The sequence below is a fragment of the Schistocerca nitens genome, chromosome 2 (genome assembly GCF_023898315.1).
Source record: "Schistocerca nitens isolate TAMUIC-IGC-003100 chromosome 2, iqSchNite1.1, whole genome shotgun sequence".
Lineage (NCBI taxonomy): Eukaryota > Metazoa > Arthropoda > Insecta > Orthoptera > Acrididae > Schistocerca > Schistocerca nitens.
The window spans coordinates 139,754,675-139,778,700 of NC_064615.1; the positions used below are offsets into that span (position 1 = coordinate 139,754,675).

The 24,026-nt window shown below is 40.0% G+C and overlaps 1 protein-coding gene across 7 annotated transcripts in view; it reads right to left on the reverse strand.

Moving 5' to 3' along the window:
* Nucleotides 1-802: 802 nt before the first annotated feature.
* LOC126235838 (choline-phosphate cytidylyltransferase A-like) overlaps nt 803-24,026 on the reverse strand; it is a 116,718-nt gene continuing 93,494 nt past the window's right edge. For 4 of the 7 annotated variants that reach the window (XM_049944695.1, XM_049944701.1, XM_049944697.1 and 1 more), the window contains 2 exons: nt 3,641-3,759; nt 803-1,238 (listed from right to left, as the gene is read on the reverse strand). In XM_049944695.1, coding sequence (XP_049800652.1) covers nt 1,088-1,238; nt 3,641-3,759 — 270 coding nt within the window. In that variant the 3' untranslated portion in view covers nt 803-1,087. The remainder of the gene's footprint in view (nt 1,239-3,640; nt 3,760-24,026) is intronic. The other 3 variants (XM_049944696.1, XM_049944698.1, XM_049944699.1) reach the window with 3 other exon arrangements.

Sequence of the window (24,026 nt, forward strand, 5' to 3'; positions counted from 1 at the left end):
AATATTCTGCTTCAATGTGACATTGCTTTCTCCAGTTTTTTGATATGGCCTTATATTTTCTGGTGTGTTGCATGATTGGTTTCTGGGATTCTAGCCTGGTGAATCAATAGGAAAGACATAATATTTTGGTTGCATACCGCACTGCTACCATGTAGCTATGGCAGTGGTATGATGTGTTTATATACCTGTATGTAGTCCAGGTGCCAAAGATGAAAGCACCATTCATGTTGTGTAACAAGTCACTGCTCTTATAATCCCATGTCAGCTGTCTGGCTTTCACTCTTCACCTGATGTTAGGCTTTCTGTAGGCTCAAGGTAAAACTCAATGTGTACCTCAACCTGAGTAGTCCATGGAATGAAATTTCATACACTCTTTAACAAATCAGTTTCTGTAAGTTTCTGCCTGAAGCTTCCTGGCAGATTAGAACTGCGTGCCAGACAGACACACGAACTCTAGCAACTTTTTTCTTCATTAATTTAGAAAGACTGGTTCAGAGTGCTTGACAGATTCCCTCATTTTGACCATATGTGGGCCAAAAAAATTTCAAAGGTAACAATGATGTTATTCACTCTGGGTTCCGTCATGATAAATTCAAAAACGCACACACCGTACGGGAAATTATTTCTGGGGTTGAATCATTTACTTTATGGAGAGGAAGACTGGGAACCAAAAGCCGTGTAGCTTATAATCGAGTATGCATGTCATAACACACAAAACATGACAGTCATTATTCAAACAAAACAAAATTTTATTTGATGCTGTAGCTTACAGCGAAAAAAAAAAAAAAGAAAAAATATTAGGAGCGATCTCCTTAGGTAACACTAGACACAATATCAACAAAACAATCGCCACTTGTAACTAAGTCCAGCCTTTCTGAAAACTTAAAACAATTAAAAGACTTTAAATATATAATAGTTTACAGCAGACAACTCATTTACATTCTTTTTTGCTATAAAACAATTAAAACAATATTACAGTACTTTGGAGATTTACAGTCAAACACTCCTTTCATAAAAGATCAGCTTACAGTGCACTAAGCTTCAGCACCAACAGATTCTGGTTATGGAAGATTTACATTTTGTATTGTTATTTTGACTGTCTTTCATCTTCATCATCTTCATCATCATCATCATCATCACCATCATCAGAGAAGTCTCCTGACGGTCTGCCAGCAAACTGTTGTGCTGAAGAGTTGGGGGAAAAGTCATAGCGACCAGCTTTCGGTGGTGGGGGGCTGCTAACAAGAGAATAAATTTTCAGTTCTGCACACAAACAAGTACATTAAAAAATAGCAATTATTAAGAAGTATAACATGAGACACTGTTTGAAAATTTTAGTTTCTATCTTCACAAGTTTAATTTTTCTACAAAATATCTTCTTTATTTTTACTGCCCAACCAACTTCTCAACTGGGCCCTGAATAGAACTAATGATTTTTAAACGGTATGCATTCCAGAATGGAGTAACAACAAGATGAAAAGGATGGGTTGCTATTCACCACATACCAGGCAATATGATGAGACTGGTAAACATTTAACATTTTGAACAGAAGGAATTTGTTTGAAAGCTTAAATGTTTAGCTGTCTTTTCATTGTGCCTGTTTGCAACTCAATACCTCCTCCATGTGGTAAGTAGAAATCCATACTTTTCAAACACATGGTTTTTAAAATCTTGCAATGCACTTACAGCTTTAATTTTTAACAATAATAAATTCGCTATAAGGGCAATGTCAACAATAAAGGCAGGAGAATTAGAGATAAGAACAATACATGAAAATATAATTTCTTACTTCATCATTTCACTACAATGTGCCTGTTGGAAAATTTTTAAGCCTAAGCAAGAATAAAATACTACTACAAATTTTAAAGACAAATATTGTAAAACTAGTATGACCTTTTGTTAGTCACACTGCTCCTTATATAAATTAATTAAAAATTTAAAATTTTCTTGCTCCCAAACAGAGGTTAGGTGGGCACTCCTTGATAAGCCGGAGTTCTTCCACAATGACTGACAACATTATCTGAAAGCAAATGCTTCAGTTGCAAATTATGTTGCAGTTTCACTTGCTCAGCTGGTTTCAAGTCAATTACAAGTAATTTTCAAATTTACTAAAAAGGAGACTACACAGCAATTGGATTTTTGTAGTTTCTTGCATTGGTAAATGAAGTTCAGAACTCGAGTATCAGTCTCCCAAAGCATGCCAATGCCGCTCTAAAATGTTCTCACGAAAATCAACTTTTAAGTTTCCCAAGTGTCTAATACCTAAAGGAAGTTCAAATTTATGATGGACTGCATAGCTCTGTGGTAGAATGTTTGTCTACCATATGGGGGACCCATGTTCGATTTATGGCAGGTGCAAATTTTTAAACAAAGGTGCATGTTATGAGCATTTCCATGATGCATAAAATATATAAAGATGGAAATACAAATCAGTAGTGCTCGAGACTGGTAATCTCTGGATGGCCGGTTCGAGTCTTGTTCTGGTCTTTGTGTAAACCCCCCCCCCCCCCCCCAATTCAGTTTGAATGGCAACACCATTTAAATATGTAGTGACCCACATCGGTTCCACACCCAAGATTGAGGCATGCTGTTGTAAGGCAAGCCACAGAAGTCGCCAATCAAGGATGCGGGCACAGCCTCTCCTCAGTGCACCCTACTGTCCAGCCAACAGCTTACAGAGTCGGGACTGTCCAGCCTCACCCTCAGTTACATGTTGACATTCTGATTAGGATTATCGGACTAGTAGTGTAGTCACACCGCGTCAAGTGTCTTCTTGTAACAAGTTATTTCTAGACATAATAAACTGTTGTTTCTGTCATTGTCTCTGCATTCTTGTGATCAGAATATATAATTCTTAATTATCTATTTTTTTATGAAGAAAGATTGTTTAGATTAAAAACCTCACAAATGAAATTGTGTTTTACACTTCACAGAAACATGACCTTTGTTTAAAAGTTAACAATGACCAGAAATCAGACCCATGTTGCCCACATGGCAGGCAAGCATTCTAGTAAAGAGCCACACCATCAATTTAAAAAAAAAAAAAAAAAAAAAAAAAAAAAAAAAAAAAAAAAAAAAAAAAAAAAAAAGAAGATCTTATCTAGGGTATCAAAAACACTCAGAAAAATTTCTAGGTCTATTTTCTGGAGACTTTTTGGGAGTTGCATTGAACTGATTTGAAAGGCTGATACAAAAATCCGACTGCTGCGTGGTCTCCATGTTAAGTATTTACGCCAACGCCAACAATGTAACAAAATGCACAAGTTCACTGTGATGTCGGCTAGAGTTAAATTTATTTACACAACCAAAATTGATTTTGTAATAAAATTATATCATTAGCAACTGGAACATCTGATGTTGATAAAAAGTAAGTGTCGCAATTTGCAAATCAACAACTGTACACAGCAATGCTTGATTTCAAATAGTAACAAGGGAAAGATATAAAGTGAATATTATCTGTAAAATTTATTATCTGTAAACAACTTTAAACTTTAGCCAAAACGTCACAGTTAACAATTCAATTTTCAGTCAGCTAAGACGTCCAGGAAAGTCAATATCGTATGGAACTACATCTGTCATATCTAACCCCAGTAACAGCCCATCTAGACACTGTAAATACGCTTGTTGTTTTAGTGCATACCTTGTGCTTTCATCAACATCATTGCTGGTAGATGACGTGGGTGAGCCATCACGCCGAGGACTGGCTGGGGGCGATAGAGCTTGCATCAGACGCCCTTTCCCTTCATTCCATATTTGCGACTGTAAAATGTAGTGAACTTATCAGTTGTGGCATCACAGGGGAGAAGTGCTTGATAAATGTAAATTGCGCCCTCACCGAACATCTCATAAAAGCATTTCACCTATACATTAAGGAGAGAAGTTAAGCAGGGACACTTCGAATAATTTTGAAATTTCCTAATGAAAACTCTCTCTCTCTCTCTCTCTCTCTCTCTCTCTCAAATTCTTGGAAATGCAATGATCACATACCTAGAAACGGTACTGTGGCTGTTAAAATATACTTAACTTTCTTGGAAGAAAAAAGATAAAGACTGCTAAATAAACATAAACTAATTTTTCTGTTTGGTTATGGGTAGTCATCTATCCTTATTTCATCATCATTATTAGTCAGCTAACATTAATTGCTGGATAAAGGCCTCCTGGGCTTGTGATCTTCAACTGTATTTTACCCAGTTTCTATCATCATCCATGCACCTTCCATTATGTCAATGCTTATCTTTTAGAATCCAGCAATCCTTGCTCCATCTAAATTTCAGTCTATTAATTATCACTTCTTCCACTCACATCTGTTCCCCAATCCATTTGTTTGTTTCCTGTCTCTTCCAGTAATTCTCCATATGTATCTTTTGATTGATTGTTGAGCACCCGTCAGTTTTCAAATACTTTTAATGCAAAAAGTCAGTGACACACTGCCGAAAACCATAAGCTGGTAACACACAGGTTGTGAACTTGCCTTTTCACACATATATGAAGTTTAGTTATGAAAAACCTGCTTAGCTTAACAAAAGCATCCCAGTGCTATTTTTACTTTTCCATTATTTGCTTCATTGAAGTACTTACATTCGAGCCTAGATTTTCTACCAAAGTATAACACAATTCACAGCAACTGAAAACTGCAAATGTAGCCATGTCTCCACAATACACTCCACAGGAGTCCTAGTCCTACAAGGTATGTAGAGAAACTTCTGTGACGTATGGAAGGTAGGTAATCAGGTACTGGTGGAAGTAAAGCTGTGAGGATGGGCCATGAATCACACTTGGTTAGCTCAGTCAGTAGAGCACTTGCCCATGATAGGCAAAGGTCCGAGGTTCGAGTCCCAGTCTGGCATACAGTTTTAATCTGTCAGAAAGTTTTAAATCGGCACACAGTCCACTGCAAAGTGAAAATTATATGAAACTATGTCACTGATCGAAAAAGTGAAAAACTGTTGTAAAACATTCCCAACAAATCAACAATTGTCTGATTTACAATACTGAGCCCTGTAAGTTAAACAAGCATTAAATGTAAATGCTCCTCAACAAACATTAACTGTTATGATAAGTACACATGGGTTTTCATTTCATAGCAACAAATCTGCTTTGAAGCTGCAGTTAAGAAGTGATGATCAATAGCATAATAACTGTATTTTAATGGGTAAAATCATTATGACAGATTCAAGACCAGAAACAAGTGACTTCATTACAGGAGATTGGTGGCCACCAAAAGGAAATTCAGTAGAAATAGTATCGACAGAGAACACTTTACAAAATTAAGAACAATATTTACAGATCACAATATGTTTATAAGTAAAAGATGTGTTTACTGCAGAATGGGTTGCATTCAAACATTTTATTTACTGTAATGACAGTAACCGATGTGTAAAATTGCAAGCATCAAATGGCAGTAACTTGTACTGACAAGTATGAGAAGCTCTCCAGAGAAGCAAAAATAATGGTAATATTAAGAATAGATATGCTCTGAATTGTAGATAAAAGCAAAATTACATTTTTGTTGGAATGGAACATAAAGGGTTTCATCTTAGCTGCGAATGTCAGACAGGCTGCAATTTATCTATAATATATTCTATCAGGAGGAGGGGAAACATTGTTATCAAGTTCTGCCAAGCACTGATGGAAAATTCAGTTAAGGCTACATTAAAAATCTTTACTTAAACATATGAAAGAATGCATCTAAATTTTGAAGCCAGTAGCTTGTGTGGGAACAAACGACCAACTGAAGATTCCTAAAGGCTTATCAAAAAGTCAACAAATTCAAAACACTATTTCAGTTTATAAAGGAGGAGCATATAATAAAGTGTGAACTATGACACTATGTTGAATTCTACATACAAAAGGTTCTACCATATTCCCGCTCTGCCTCTAGCATCTTACTTAAAAACAAAAAAAGGAGAAAATAGCTGCAAAATTTAAATTAAACAACACTGCTAGCCATGCACCGTATGGTGGCTTGCAGGGTATGGACGTAGCAGAAGTTGCAGCCCGGAGTGGAAATCAGTTCTCTCACTGCTACTGTCTCCCTCATAAGGAACTGATTATGAAGAACAAACAATGAAAAATCCAGGATGGAGTAATGGCAATATTATCAAAAGGATAGACCGCTAATCACCATATAGAGGAGATGTTGAGTTACAGACAGGCACAACGAAAAGATTGCTATACATTTCAAAATTCTACACACACACACACACACACACACACACACACACACACCTACTGTTTCTGACCACTGGGACGGATTGCATGCAGCAATTACACCTACTGTTTCTGACCACTGGGACGGATTGCATGCAGCAATTTTGCCTGATGGGAGAAATAACCAGTGGGTGGTTGGGATAAGGAGGGGGATGGAGTGGGAAGGGGAAAGGATGAAAAGATAGCAGGTTAGGGTGCAGGGAGGTATAGTGCTGGTTGTGGGAGCATGCAAGGACATGGTGGGGACAGGATAGGGCTGCTAGGTGCAGTTGGGAGGTTTGGGAGTTGTGCACGGCGACAGGGGTCAGAAAAAGGAAAGAAGTAGAGAAGGGGAAAAATACTAGTGGATCTGTTGGTGGAACAGAAGGCTATGTAGTGCTGCACGAGGAGTAGGGAAGGGGATAGGTATGTGATGGACGCCTAAGTAATTCAGAAAATCTGGTGTTGGTGGGAAGAATCCAGATGGCACAGACTGCTATGCAGTCATTAAAGTGAAGAATATCATGTTGGGCAACATGTTCAGTAACTGGGTGGCCCAGCTGTCTCTTGGTGGTCATTAATAAGGAATGATAGCTCATTGGGTATCATGCCCCCATAGAAAAACGCATAGAGGTTGAAGGTTAGTCTATAGATCACATGACTGCATGCACAGGTAGCCCTGCCTTTGATGGGATACGAAACGCCTGTGACTGGACTGGAGTACGTGGTCGTGGGAGGATGTATGGGACAGGTCTTGCATCTAGGCATACTGCAGGAATATGAGCCGTGAGGCAAGGGGTTGGAGCAGGACTGGAGCAGGGATGAACGAGGATACTGTATTTAGCTACACAATTGAATACCTTTAGCCATTTTGCCAAACACTGGCTGACAATTTTGTATCCATTGGTACTTTGACAATGTAGACCACAGGCATAATGTACTTTAGTTATTCTGGTTCCTGCCCATGAACGTGACTGCATCTGCGGGGTTTATTGGAGCTAAGACTACGCCATTACCTGAAATACTTAGCGTCTCCATCAAACTATGACACACAGAACCTGGAATCAAGCACCAGTTATGAGAGCAGGGTTATCAACATGAACGTAAGTTTCTTAACTGCCGCCGGTGTAAAACCTGTCCCATGCACCCTCCCACCACCACCTACTCCAGTCCTGTAACCCGGAAGGTGTACACGATCAAAGGCAGAGCCACATGTGAAAGCACCCACGTGATTTACCAACTGACCTGCCTACACTGTGAAGCTTTCTACACTCCTGGAAATGGAAAAAAGAACACATTGACACCGGTGTGTCAGACCCACCATACTTGCTCCGGACACTGCGAGAGGGCTGTACAAGCAATGATCACACGCACGGCACAGCGGACACACCAGGAACCGCGGTGTTGGCCGTCGAATGGCGCTAGCTGCGCAGCATTTGTGCACCGCCGCCGTCAGTGTCAGTCAGTTTGCCGTGGCATACGGAGCTCCATCGCAGTCTTTAACACTGGTAGCATTCCGCGACAGCGTGGACATGAACCGTATGTGCAGTTGACGGACTTTGAGCGAGGGCGTATAGTGGGCACGTGGGAGGCCGGGTGGACGTACCGCCGAATTGCTCAACACGTGGGGCGTGAGGTCTCCACAGTACATCGATGTTGTCGCCAGTGGTCGGCGGAAGGTGCATGTGCCCGTCGACCTGGGACCGGACCGCAGCGATGCACGGATGCACGCCAAGACCGTAGGATCCTACGCAGTGCCGTAGGGGACCGCACCGCCACTTCCCAGCAAATTAGGGACACTGTTGCTCCTGGGGTATCGGCGAGGACCATTCGCAACCGTCTCCATGAAGCTGGGCTACGGTCCCGCACACCGTTAGGCCGTCTTCCGCTCACGCCCCAACATCGTGCAGCCCGCCTCCAGTGGTGTCGCGACAGGCGTGAATGGAGGGACGAATGGAGACGTGTCGTCTTCAGCGATGAGAGTCGCTTCTGCCTTGGTGCCAATGATGGTCGTATGCGTGTTTGGCGCCGTGCAGGTGAGTGCCACAATCAGGACTGCATACGACCGAGGCACACAGGGCCAACACCCGGCATCACGGTGTGGGGAGCGATCTCCTACACTGGCCGTACACCACTGGTGATCGTCGAGGGGACACTGAATAGTGCACGGTACATCCAAACCGTCATTGAACCCATCGTTCTACCATTCCTAGACCGGCAAGGGAACTTGCTGTTCCAACAGGACAATGCACGTCCGCATGTATCCCGTGCCACCCAATATGCTCTAGAAGGTGTAAGTCAACTACCCTGGCCAGCAAGATCTCCGGATCTGTCCCCCATTGAGCATGTTTGGGACTGGATGAAGCGTCGTCTCACGCGGTCTGCACGTCCAGCACGAACGCTGGTCCAACTGAGGCGCCAGGTGGAAATGGCATGGCAAGCCGTTCCACAGGACTACATCCAGCATCTCTACGATCGTCTCCATGGGAGAATAGCAGCCTGCATTGCTGCGAAAGGTGGATATACACTGTACTAGTGCCGACATTGTGCATGCTCTGTTGCCTGTGTCTATGTGCCTGTGGTTCTGTCAGTGTGATCATGTGATGTATCTGATCCCAGGAATGTGTCAATAAAGTTTCCCCTTCCTGGGACAATGAATTCACGGTGTTCTTATTTCAATTTCCAGGAGTGTATGTGGGAATGACCAGCAACAAACTGTCCATTCGCATGAATGGACACAAGCAGACAGTGTTTGTTGGTAATGAGGATCACCCTGTGGCTAAACATGCCTTGGTGCACGGCCAGCACATCTTGGCACAGTGTTACACCGTCTGGGTTATCTGGATACTTCCCACTAAACACCAACCTGTCAGAACTCCGGAAATGGGAACTTGCCCTTCAGTATATCCTCTCTTCTCGTTATCCGCCAGGCCTCAACCTCCGCTAATTTCAAGTTGCCGCCGCTCTTACCTCACCTGTCTTTCAATAACATCTTTGCCTCTGTACTTCTGTCTCGACTGACATCTCTGCCGAATCTCTTTGCCTTTACAAATGTCTGCTTGTGTCTGTGTATGTGTGGTTGGATATGGATGTGTGTGCGAGTGTATACCTGTCCTTTTTTCCCCCTAAGGTAGTCTTTCCACTCCCGGGATTGGAATGACTCCTTACCCTCTCCCTTAAAACCCAAATCCTTTCGTCTTTCCCTCTCCCTCCATCTTTCCTGACAAAGCAACCGTTGGTTGCGAAAGCTAGAATTTTGTGTGTATGATTGTGTTTGTGTATCTATCGACCTGCCAGCGCTTTCGTATGGTAAGTCACATCATCTTTGTTTTTAGATATAACTTCATGATTGATATTTTAGAGGGTTGATTGGTAATAATGAACCGTACAGTTTATCTCATATACAATAACCTCTTTTGGGATCTTTCAGGATAATGATTCCTGTTTTGCGTGATACATTTTAAAACATGGTAATTTCCAAAGTTGTTACTCCACGTTCACTACACCTGTAGCTTGTATCTCTATGCTACACTTTTCCAATTATGCTCTTGCCCCACTGAAAGCGCACTACAATTATTTTTGTTTCTGGCTCTGCTGTAGATCTCTCTCTCTCTTTTCAAGGAAATGTTTTAGGTTGATAGACTGGAGCATTCTGAAGCATGTGATCACGGTTTGAGATATTGGCTTACTGCAAGATCCTCGCAGAAGGTTGACATCTCCTGTGTGATTCTTAGGCATTATCCTTTTGAAAAATCATGCTTTCTTCAATATCACAAGGTACCTGACAAACAGTTTAGTCATCGGTCAAACCACATCTGACTATGTTGATGCAGCTGAGCTGGCATGGCAAAAGTTTAGTGCAGTGACAACTGAAGAAAAGCCAGAAATATTATTTTTTCCAGAATGCCTACACCATCTACTACCTAATACTTGAACTGAGAAGGCCAAACAAACAGAAATCAAAAGAATGCAGGTAGGAACATTGAGAAAGCATGCCCATAACATCAAGAGTGTTGGACTTTTGGGGTGGGCTAACAGCATCGGTATTTTTAAGGCATCAGATCCAAAATGTTACATGTTTTATACTGTTATGCACTTAACTGTTGCCTTCGGTTCCACCAATCAGGACAAAATACATTATTATGTTGAGTACTCACTGCCTTAACTCTAACCAGACTGTATAGTGTGGTTGATGATGCACCACTATTTATAGCCAAGATCGAATCTTTGTAAGCGCTAAAGCTTTTGGTGCCTGTTTGTTTTTTTGTGACTGCACCATGATTCTGTAGGACACACTTTCTATCAGTGTTTTCCACTTTCTATCAGTGTTTTACAGCTCTGATGGATGATATGGCCAGTGAGATCTTAATAAATTCTGTAAACTGAACCTCTGTCCCTGTTTGCAAGGTTTTCCAACATATTTACTTTGATGGAGTCCTTGATTACACCTTAATTGCATTTGTCTAAGAAATTACGAATTCGCACCACAATACTAGTCTCATCGTATTTCATGCTACGGTAATACTAGAGAGTTCACAATGTAGCATTTACTTTTCTTCAGACAGGAACCCCACTTTAAAAGTAATAGCTGAAATGAGAACACTGGCCATTGTGAGTGAACTGCAACAAAATTAACTGTCACAGCATCAGCAATTGTCTTACTTGTAATAACATTGGCAACACCTTAAGTAGTTGTTGTTATCATATCAGCACACAGAGTACTTTTGAAGTGTTTCATAAGTTTTTTTGTTTACCAGCTGATGGTTGGACCGCCTTGTGGCTTGTACTCACCAACATCATCTAGCACTTAAAAAAGACATAACAGACAAAACTGGCCAATACTGGAAAACAAAACTACAATCAAAGGTGGAAGACATTGTCTTTTCAGTATATAAGCAATGCATTTAAGTGTGTATAGCTTTTTACAAAGAGTTGAGTTTTTAATTTAATTTCTTAGTATTTTACTAAAGATCCTCCTTTTTTCAACTGTCGCTTGATGATGACTTTTTTTAAGAAGTTAAAATGAATTCTGATACCAACTGCGTACTCTGAGACTGGAAAATAAAAGCATTTCGTGTATTAGAAGTTTTAACATTGTAAGAGGAGCTGCTATGACAAAACTGGTCTTTGTATCACATTAAACACTGGTAATATCAGGTAGGAACTGAGATGGACCTAACAGGCAGACTATAAACTTTCCACATAAACAGATTCAATGGATGGAAGATATGGAACATAAAGGGAATGGAAAATGTGAATGAAGAGTTCAAAATATACCATGAGTACTCCAGTGGAAGAGTATGGACAAAGGATCTGCACAAAATACAAAACTGGAGAGTCTCACTTGCAGGGCACAGCTAAGAGAGACAGCAATATAAGGACTTAAGAGATAGACCACATACCAAGCATTAATGTTGCCTAACCCCATTACTTATTAGGTTGTTGTTGTTGTTGTTGTTGTTGTGGTCTTCAGTCCTGAGACTGGTTTGATGCAGCTCTCCACGCTACTCTATCCTGTGCAAGCTTCTTCATCTCCCAGTACCTACCGCAACCTACATCCTTCTGAATCTGCTTAGTGTATTCATCTCTTGGTCTCCCTCTACGATTTTTACCCTCCACACTAGCCTCCAACACCAAATTGCTGATCCCTTGATGCCTCAGAACATGTCCTACCAACCGATCCCTTCTTCTAGTCAAGTTATGCCACAAACTTCTCTTCTCCCCAATCCTATTCAATACTTCCTCATTAGTTATGTGATCTACCCATATAATCTTCAGCATTCTTCTGTAGCACCAGATTTCAAAAGCTTCTATTCTCTTCTTATCTAAACTATTTATCGTCCATGTTTCACTTCCATACATGGCTACACTCCATACAAATACTTTCAGAAATGACTTCCTGACACTTAAATCTATACTCGATGCTAACAAATTTCTCTTCTTCAGAAACGCTTTCCTTGCCATTGCCAGTCTACATTTTATATCCTCTCTACTTCGACCATCATCAGTTATTTTGCTCCCCAAATAGCAAAACTCCTTTACTACTTTAAGTGTCTCATTTCCTAATCTAATTCCCTCAGCCTCACCCGACTTAATTCGACTACATTCCATTATCCTCGTTTTGCTTTTGTTGATGTTCATCTTATATCCTCCTTTGAAGAGACTGTCCATTCTGTTCAACTGCTCTTCAAAGTCCTTTGCTGTCTGACAGAATTACAATGTCATCGGCAAACCTCAAAGTTTTTATTTCTTCTCCATGGATTTTAATACCTACTACGAATTTTTCTTTTGTTTCCTTTACTGCTTGCTCAATATACATATTGAATAACATCGGGGAGAGGCTACAGCCCTGTCTCACTCCCTTCCCAACCACTGCTTCCCTTTCATACCCCTCGACTCTTATAACTGCCATCTGGTTTCTGTACAAATTGTAAATAGCCTTTCGCTCCCTGTATTTTACCCCTGTCACCTATAGAATTTGAATGAGAGTATTCCAGTTAACATTGTCAAAAACTTTCTCTAAGTCTACAAATGCTAGAAATGTAGGTTTGCCTTTCCTTAATCTTTCTTCTAAGATAAGTCATAAGGTCAGTATTGCCTCACGTGTTACAGTATTTCTGATCTTCCCCGAGGTCAGCTTCTACTAGTTTTTCCATTCGTCTGTAAAGAATTCGTGTTAGTATTTGGCAGCTGTGGCTTATTAAACTGATAGTTCAGTAATTTTCACATCTGTCAACACCTGCTTTCTTTGGGATTGGAATTATTATTTTCTTCTTGAAGTCAGAGGGTATTTCGCCTGTTTCATACATCTTGCTCAACAGATGGTAGAGTTTTGTCAGGACTGGCTCTCCCAAGGCCGTCAGTAGTTCCAATGGAATGTTGTCTACTCCGGGGGCCTTGTTTCGACTCAGGTCTTTCAGTGCTCTGTCAAACTCTTCACACAGTATCGTCACCCATTTCATCTTCAACTACATCCTCTTCCATTTCCATAATATTGTCCTCAAGTACATCGCTCTTGTATAGACCCTCTATATACTCTTTCCACCTTTCTGCTTTCCCTTCTTTGCTTAGAACTGGGTTTCCATCTGAGCTCTTGATATTCATACAAGTGGTTCTCTTATCTCCAAAGGTCTCTTTAATTTTCCTGTAGGCAGTATCTATCTTACCCCTAGTGAGATAAGCTTCTACATCCTTACATTTGTCCTCTAGCCATCCCTACTTAGCCATTTTGCACTTCCTGTCGATCTCATTTTTGAGACGTTTGTATTCATTTTTGCCTGCTTCATTTACTGCATTTTTATATTTTCTCCTTTCATCAATTAAATTCAATATTTCTTCTGTTACCCAAGGATTTCTATTAGCCCTCGTCTTTTTACCTACTTGATCCTCTGCTGCCTTCACTACTTCATCCCTCAAAGCTATCCATTCTTCTTCTACTGTATTTCTTTCCCCCATTCCTGTCAATTGTTCCCTTATGCTCTCCCTGAAACTCTGTACAACCTCTGGTTCTTTCAGTATATCCAGGTCCCATCTCCATAAATTCCCACGTTTTTGCAGTTTCTTCAGTTTTAATCTACAGGTCATAACCAATAGATTGTAGTCAGAGTCCACATCTGCCCCTGGAAATGTCTTACAATTTAAAACCTGGTTCCTAAATCTCTGTCTTACCATTATATAATTTATCTGATACCTTTTAGTAACTCCAGAGTTCTTCCATGTATACAACCTTCTTTCATGATTCTTAAACCAAGTGTTAGCTATGATTAAGTTGTGCTCTGTGCAAAATTCTACCAGGCGGCTTCCTCTTTCATTTCTTAGCCCCAATCCATATTCACCTACTATGTTTCCTTCTCTTCCTTTTCCTACTACCGAATTCCAGTCACCCATGACTATTAAATTTTCGTCACCCTTCACTATCTGAATAATTTATTTTATTTCATCATACATTTCTTCAATTTCTTCGTCATCTGCAGAGCTAGTTGGCATATAAACTTGTACTACTGTAGTAGGTGTGAGCTTCGTATCTATCTTGGCCACAATAAAGCGTTCACTAAGCTGTTTGTAGTAGCTTACCCACATTCCTATTTTCCTATTCGTTATTAAACCTACTCCTGCATTACCCCTATTTGATTTTGTGTTTATAACCCTGTATTCACCTGACCAAAAGTCTTGTTCCTCCTGCCACCGAACTTCACTAATTCCCACTATATCTAACTTTAACCTATCCATTTCCCTTTTTAAATTTCCTAACCTACCTGCCCGATAAAGGGATCTGACATTCCACGCTCCGATCCGTAGAATGCCAGTTTTCTTTCTCCTGATAACGACATCCTCCTGAGTAGTCCCCACCCGGAGATCCGAATGGGGGACTATTTTACCTCCGGAATATTTTGCCCAAGAGGACGCCATCATCATTTAATCATACAGTAAAGCTGAATGCCCTCGGGAAATATTACGGCCGTAGTTTCCCCTTGCTTTCAGCCATTCGCAATACCAGCACAGCATGGCCATTTTGGTTATTGTTACAAGGCCAGATCAGTCAATCATCCAGACTGTTGCCCTTGCAACTACTGAAAAGGCTGCTGCCCCTCTTCAGGAACCACACGTTTGTCTGGCTTCTCAACAGATACCCCTCCGTTGTGGTTGCACCTACGGTACAGCTATCTGTATCGCTGAGGCACGCAAGCCTCCCCACCAACGGCAAGGTCCATGGTTCATGGGGGGGACTTATTAGGTAAATGTGTTACAAAGTAACTGAGATTTAAAACATTTCTCGTAACAAGATAAAAAGTAATTCCTTGTTACACATTTTTCAAAATGTTTGGTAAATGAGAACTCTACTGGTTTCCTCCACTGACTGAAAGGTCAGCCAGGTGTTGCACATAGGAAGCAGCTACTCAGGTAGCTGAGTACATGCAGCATATGAACATTTGTTAGAGGGACCCATTCCACAGGTGCAGCGACGAACTGGAGGAAAGAATAAATCAGCCACATTAATTACAAAGGGGAAAATTCATCCTCCCTAATAAGAGAGAGAAATTGTTAGTGAAGTATTAGCTAATTGCAGGAAGTGTTCATGGCAAGGTGTAGATTCACTTATCAGTGTCATGATGCACACACTACACTAGGAAAAGAAGGCAGACTGACAACAAATAGATTCCAATTAATTCAAATATACATCACAAGATAGACAAAATACCAATGGCATTATGGCGGGGAACCCCTCAAAACACATACCTGAAATGATTGTTAAAATTCAGAACACTGAAGAAACACTTCCTGATTTCAGATAGTTCGATACCTCCCATATTTAAGAAAATAAATTACATAGACTGCAATAAGTACCATGGAAGATTATTGCTGTGTAGCTTGGAGAATTGTGCTATGCCCTTAGTGGAGCAATTACTACCAGAAAGCTAGTGTGGCTTTAGGGCTTGTAGAGGAAGCACAGAAATGACATTCACTACTCGTCAACTTCAGGAAAAAAAATGCAGAGGACAAAACAGACCTCTAAACTGCCTTTATTGATCTCACTAAGGCATTTGATTAAAAAAAAAAAACTGTGAAGCTTTATGGAGGATTTTAGCTGGGGATCCGTTCCATATCAACACTGATGTTGAGCAACAGTATGTGATTGCCCTCACATGTTTTCATTGTATGTTGCCACTGTCATGCAGCTATTCAAAGATAATCTAACTCCAGGAAAAAAGTTAACGTACAGGACGGATGGAAAACTGTTTAATTTGACATGTTTAAAAGCAATTATTGTAATATTTTCTGGATCATTAGCTGAGTTGCATAATGCTGATGATAAAGCATTTGTAGCTCAGTCAGAAGAACCATGGTTAATCCTGAATGCCTTTTCCACAGCATACAAAAAAAATTGATTTCAAACTGAATACCAAACATGGATCTTTTACCAAACAGCACCTAGAGGTGGACAAAGAAATATCAGCATCACCATAAATGGAGTGACCTTTTAAATAGCTTACACATTTCCTTACTCTGACACCATCTTCTCAACAAGTGCAAATATCAATTCAGAAATTCAATATAGAATTAAACATGCTGAATCATCCTTTGCCAGACTAAAATCTCGAGTATTTGACAATCATGATTCAATGTTGCAACAAAGATCCTTGCATACAATTCAATTGTAATTCCCACACTGTTTCATGGATCTGAGTGCTACACACATTACAGACAGCATCTTAAAAAGCTGGGACAATGTCACCAGCGATGCTTGAAGAGGACTCTGCATAAAACACTGCAAGATAGATGCAAAAATATGTCAACATCCTAGAGAGGCACAGACAACCAGTACAGAAGCAAATGTCTTAGGATGCCAGTTACGATGAACTGTGCATGTGGAGCACATGCCCAATAATTGCATTCCCAAGCAAGCACTGTACTCTGAGTTAACAATGAGCAAAAACTGTGTGGGAGGTCAGAGGAAACAATTTAAAGATGTTAATAAGGCTATCGTGAAGTTGTATCATTAGTATTAATAAATGTGAGACCTCAGCCCTTTAACATTCGCTCTGGGATCATTAGGCTATCATCAGACACTTTGTTTTGACTAAACAGCCAATGAACAGTGACTGATAACAGGAAGCATCAAAAAGAAAAGGAACTGATGACATGAAATGGAAAGATTGAAGCTTCTTCACCTGGGACACCTTGCCATCATTGTGGCAAACTGTTTGCCTTTCACATTGGATTGTACACTCATCTCAAGATTCACAGATGAGTACTCACCTCCAGAGTCACAGATGATAGGAAGAGAAACCTACTCAACTGCAAATGATTGCTTTGATGGTAATTTACAAATGTACAGAATCTGATAATATTTGGCCAGGTTTTTACAGATTGGCAATACAAAATAATCTGATTGAAGACAAGCATTGCAAATGGCTTTAATTTGGTAATCTGATGTTTTCATATACCATCGTCAAAGGAGCTGAATTCACAGAAAGCGTTGGGTATAACTTGGAGAATATCAAAGGCAATTTATCTGATCATGCTATGGCAATAGGAAGAGATTTCAACTTGCAAGCTATAGAACTGGAGAGTCAAATTATTAAAACATGTGCCAAAAGTAGAATGTGTGAGCGATTGTTCCTAACATCTTTTCTGATTATTATCAATAGCAGTTAAAGGGAATAACTTTTTATCTAGTGATGAACAGATATGAATTTTTCATTTCAGTTTACCTAGATGAGGGAATAAGTGACCAAAAGGCTGTTACAGCATCAATGACCACAGGAGTCAAAAGGAAAGTTGAGAAAGAGAGCAAAATATTTTTGCTTATCAAGTGTGACAAAAAACAGACTGTCAGTTATCTGCAGACTCACTCAACTATTCACTGCTGAGGAAAACATTGTGGAGGACATATAGATAAAATTTGTAAGTATTGTCCAATACTCTTTAGACTTTGATACTGGGCAGGATTTTGGAAGAGACCCTCGGTGGCTCAGTAGTTGTGTTAGAAAGTTGCTACAACAGCCAACAGAGCTTCATCAGAGATTTCAGTAAAAAGTTTTGTTGACAAAAAGGGAAACAATGAAACATTTTCAATGAATTTCAAAGTAAAATTTTTCAAATTTATTGGATGAAAAATGCCAAGTTTTGATCTTGCATTGCAGAAAATTAGGCTGAAAGATCCACTGTTGTTTGATTACACCACTGGCAAGCAACCACTGGGAACAGTAAAATCCATAAAACATCATGTGACACTCTCATACTGTAGTATCTGGAACAATATGCCAAATAAAAGGATGGAGCAAGGAGGCTTAGGATTCCACATCCTGGTAATTATAAGATTATTACAGACGGCATATAGAGATTCTTTGGAAGAATTGTAAGGCAACTTATTCACTCATGAAAGCAGCAGCTTAAAGGATCTTTGAAGGGGCCTCTGCAAGATGTGTATCTTCTACATGTAGCATTGCTGAATGAATACTTTGTTTATTTTAGCTGCACTGTCCCAGGAGATAATTCTGCAGTACAATAGGGTGCACAACTAAAATAAGCCAGCACTCTGATCACAAATGAGAGGTACTGCCAAGTGGAAAACATTATGAACTGTGATTTTTACTAGGTTATTTATGTTGTTATATGGCTAGTTACAATATTATGAAAAGGATGGTTGCTGCTCACATATAGCAGAGATGCTGAGTCACAGCTTCAGCTGCCAGGTACTATGGTCGATGTGACTTACCAAATGAAAGCGCTGGCACGTCGATAGACACACAAACATACACATAAAATTCAAGCTTTCGCAACAAACTGTTGCATCAGGAAAGAGGGAAGGAGAGGGAAAGACGAAAGGATGTGGGTTTTAAGGGAGAGGGTAAGGAGTCATTCCAATCCTGGGAGCGGAAAGACTTAAGTCATTCCGCTCCCGGGATTGGAATGACTCCTTACCCTCTCCCTTAAAACCCACATCCTTTCGTCTTTCCCTCTCCTTCCCTCTTTTCTGATGAGGCAACAGTTTGTTGCGAAAGCTTGAATTCTGTGTGTATGTTTGTGTTTGTTTGTGTGTCTATAGACGTGCCAGCGCTTTCGTTTGGTAAGTCACATCATCTTTGTTTTCAGATATATTTTTCCCACGTGGAATGTTTCCCTCTATTATATATATATAAAAACAAAGATGTATCTAAAAACATAGATGATGTGACTTACTAAATGAAAGTGCTGGCAGGTTGACAGACACACAAACAAACACAAACATACACACAAAATTCTAGCTTTCGCAACAAACAGTTGCTTCGTCAGGAAAGAGGGAAGGAGAGGGAAAGACGAAAGGAAGTGGGTTTTAAGGGAGAGGGTAAGGAGTCATTCCAATCCCGGGAGTGGAAAGACTTACCTTAGGGGGAAAAAAGGACGGGTATACACTCGCACACACACACACATATCCATCCACACATATACAGACACAAGCAGACATATTTAAAGGTATTTAAAGGTCTTTGTTTTTGGATATATATATATATATATATATATATATATAGGGAAACATTCCACGTGGGAAAAATATATCTAAAAACAAAGATGATGTGACTTACCAAACGAAAGCGCTGGCACGTCGATAGACACACAAACAAACACAAACAAAATTCAAGCTTTCGCACAAACTGTTGCCTCATCAGGAAAGAGGGAAGGACATATGTCTGCTTGTGTCTGTATATGTGTGGATGGATGCGAGTGTATACCCGTCCTTTTTTCCCCCTAAGGTAAGTCTTTCCGCTCCCGGGATTGGAATGACTCCTTACACTCTCCCTTAAAACCCACATCCTTTCGTCTTTCCCTCTCCTTCCCTCTTTCCTGATGAGGCAACAGTTTGTTGCGAAAGCTTGAATTCTGTGTGTATGTTTGTGTTTGTTTGTGTGTCTATCGACGTGCCAGCGCTTTTGTTTGGTAAGTCACATCATCTTTGTTTTTATAATAGAGGGAAACATTCCGCGTAGGAAAAATATATCTAAAAACAAAGATGATGTGACTTACCAAATGAAAGTGCTGGCAGGTCGACAGACACACAAACAAACACAAACATACACACAAAATTCTAGCTTTCGCAACAAACAGTTGCTTCGTCAGGAAAGAGGGAAGGAGAGGGAAAGACGAAAGGAAGTGGGTTTTAAGGGAGAGGGTAAGGAGTCATTCCAATCCCGGGAGCGGAAAGACTTACCTTAGGGGGAAAAAAGGACGGGTATACACTCGCACACACACACATATCCATCCACACACATATACAGACACAAGCAGACATATTTAAAGGTATTTAAAGGTCTTTAAATATGTCTGCTTGTGTCTGTATATGTGTGGATGGATACGTGTGTGTGTGTGAGTGTATACCCGTCCTTTTTTCCCCCTAAGGTAAGTCTTTCCACTCCCGGGATTGGAATGACTCCTTACCCTCTCCCTTAAAACCCACATCCTTTCGTCTTTCCCTCTCCTTCCCTCTTTCCTGATGAGGCAACAGTTTGTTGCGAAAGCTTGAATTTTGTGTGTATGTTTGTGTTTGTTTGTGTGTCTATCGACGTGCCAGCGCTTTCGTTTGGTGAGTCACATCATCTTTGTTTTTGGATATATATATATATATTAATAGAGGGAAACATTCCACGTGGGAAAAATATATCTAAAAACAAAGATGATGTGACTTACCAAATGAAAGTGCTGGCACGTCGATAGACACACAAACAAACACAAACAAAATGTCTGCTTGTGTCTGTATATGTGTGTGTGTGTGTGTGTGTGTGTGTGTGTGTGTGTGTGTGTATACCCGTCCTTTTTTTTCCCCCTAAGGTAAGTCTTTCCGCTCCCGGGATTGGTATGACTCCTTACCCTCTCCCTTAAAACCCACATCCTTTCGTCTTTCCCTCTCCTTCCCGCTTTCCTGATGAGGCAACAGTTTGTTGCGAAAGCTTGAATTTTGTGTGTATGTTTGTGTTTGTTTGTGTGTCTGTCGACCTGCCAGCACTTTCATTTGGTAATTCACATCATCTATGTTTTTAGATACATCTTTGTTTTTATATATATATAATAGAGGGAAACATTCCACGTGGGAAAAATATATCTGCTTGTGTGTGTGTGTGTGTGTGTGTGTGTGTGTGTGTTTGTTTTGGCCTTGTTGGCTGAAAGCTAACTTTCGGACAGTCTTTTTGTTGTGCCACTGTCGTGCAGCATCTTTCCTATATAGTGAGTGGTAACTATGCTTTTCATAATATTGTTGCATTCCATCCTCGATTTTCCATTGTTTGAGTTATTGTATGGCTAGAATTTGAGGGATAGTGTTTCATTTATCATAGACTATTAACTTTCATTTCTGGTACCATTATTTAGATAGCAGAAAACAAACATATTTCAACCGTGAACATTTAAAAACTGTTGAAATCCTGAACTGTCTGTAGATAACTATTTTACACATATTCAGCCCTAAAACAAAGAGAATTACCCATTTTTTCCAAATTTTTAAGCTCAATTTGTAACATGACAATAACAGAATTCAAAGTATATCAAACACAGAAGTTAACAGGAGAAGGTGTTAGAATCACTAAAGAGGGATCAGCATATCTTTATTGTGCAGAAACATGACTGTTCGGCAGAACAATATGCATTGAAACCAGAAATATAAAACACAAAGGGTTCAAGGAGGGGAAAAGACCTAACTGTTAGAGTAGTAATCAAAATGAATGTAAGATGGAGACATGGTTTAGATAGATAGACTTAAAGAGAAAAATAATACACGAAAAAAAACTTTGTGTCAATTACAAACAATGTCACTGTAACAAACCACGCATATCACTCTGCCTCACATGGTAGCATCCTCACAAATGCGTGAACCACAAAACCCACATCTATAAAGAAATATCTGACATATTATTACAAACAATAGTTGCGTGTTTGTGACTTCTCAACCTTTCAGCATATTATTTAAAGCAATTAAGTTATATTTTAGATCTGCACTTCACTCTGAATAATGTCTTTCTATACAGCTACAGAACCTGGCTATTGTCAATTCTGATAGCAGTTTATAACTAGAACTTTTTATATACATGAGCACTCCATACAAAAAATAATACACTTGTGGAAATGTAGCTCACATTACCAGAAACAAAAATATGTCACAATTCCATCAACATGAAAACAGGCAGACAGCTGCAGAAACACAATTCCAGATTACACAGTCTGATCCCAGCTTCTGGAACTATTAGTTCCTTCACAGATAGTTAAGAGGGTAGGTTGGGACAGGTAAAAGGGTAGGTTGGGGAAGGTTAGAAAGGAGCAGCAGGTCACTCAGACCCAAGGAGGACAGGACCCCCATTTGTTGTGAGGATGTCCATAAGGCAGGTGGGTCCCTCTCATCCTGGGGTTTGAGTGACCTGCTGTCCCTTTTTAACCTACTTCCTTTCTGAAGAGGGTAGTCATAGTTCGAAAAGCTGGGATTAATGCTTTAACATTTAAACAGAAGTATCTGCACCACTGGAATTTCACCTCCTGAACCTAAGCAGTGGCTAGCTATTTGGTGTATTTATAATTTTATATTTTCCTCTCACTTATAGGTCAAATATGTTGTTCAGATAAGCAAAGACAAAAGAATAGTATATGGCCAAATCAAATAGCAATTACTGTGACACCTACCCTCTACCCTCCACCCTCCACACACACACACACACACACACACACACACACACACACACACACACACACACACCCCAATTAGCAGGCTCAAAAACAACTGATGATTTTAGATTCCTAGGTGATGGACTTAGCCACAATGTGTTCCAGAATGAAGCTTCTTACTGTATCACGGAATATGTGCTATTGGATGATTGATAAAGTGATTTTAATTTACAGCAGATGGCATCCGGATCGTAAGAGCTCATACTATTTTTGCAATTCATGTAATTATGGTTATAATATAGTAAATATGTGTACAGTAGAACTTGTTGGAAACTCTTACAACAGGAAATGTAAAAAGAGTCAAAGTGTACAACAATTTTACTAAGGAATATGGATGGTTCCTCATTGAGAGGATCAATTAGTAATCTGCACTGAGGCACACAAAAAATTTCTTGCTGTACCTGATAGTTCGGGTAGGAGACCAGATAACATGCAAAACTTTAAAACTATTTGTACACACAACTTATTGTTTCGTTAAATGATTGGTAGGTTACTGTTCAGGAAAATTTCTGTTCTTTTCACTGAATACAGTACACAGTCAGTCAAGATATGGCACACTAACTGGCATGTCACATACACCATGAACCAGGGCTGCTTCTCCACATCGGAGACAGCTGTACATCATACAGCAGTGTCCTATTCTTGGTTTTGTTAGTGCCACTTCCTATCTGAGTGACTGGAATTATGTCTGCCATGGCCTTGTAGTTGGCCCCACATGGTACAGTGTGTGGCTTTGTATCTCCAGCCATATATTCTTCCACTGATGCATAAGTTTTCTTTTGTGGTGTTAGAAGATAGCATCTAGTGCAAGATTCACTGTGTCCCCACATGTTCCTTACAAGTATTCCTGGTTGTGTTGTCAGCTTGCTCATTCCTATGAATAACCATGTGCCATGGTACCCAAATCAGTGATATCTATTTCCCTTGAAATTGTAAAAGGAGGAGGCTAATCTGGATTTTCTGAACCATTCTGTTCAATGTATATCATTGTTGAATCCTCTGATGGGTGCTAAGGGAATTTAAGCATATGAGGAAGACCTTGCACTGATCTCTTCTAATTCACACCACATGTTTAAAAATGGCAAAAAGCTCTACAACAAAATCTAAAAATTGATTTGACAGACAAGCAATAAGAACACTGTCACTGAAAATAGCCAAGCAGTCAAATGCCTTAGTATAATGCCTTGGTATAATCAGTGTAAGCAAACAAAGTTACAGTAGTCATTCAAAGATTCAGAAAACACTTGTTTGAAATTGAATCAGGGATTCTGTGTCAAATGCAAATATAGCCCTGGGCTTACTAATAACCATGGGGGATATTTATTTCACTCTTGGATTTGGACATTCATATCTACCACAACTAAATTTCTTCTGCATACCATCTCCCAGGTTGAAACCCTTGCCTTCCAGGAACTAGAGTAGCATGCACAATGCCCCTGCTCCCTCCTCCCCTCCAAAAAAGTATCAATCTGTTCACCTCATACTCCTGCCTTTGACCACCACTACTCATCACCACTACAAAAGCCTCCATCAAATCTTCCTTGCATCCCCTCACTGTCTCCAAATCTACCTAGCAGAACTACTACATTCACCACACCCTCAGAACTCCCTGCTGCCCCCTACAGATCCCAGAGCCTAAACTGACCTGCAAC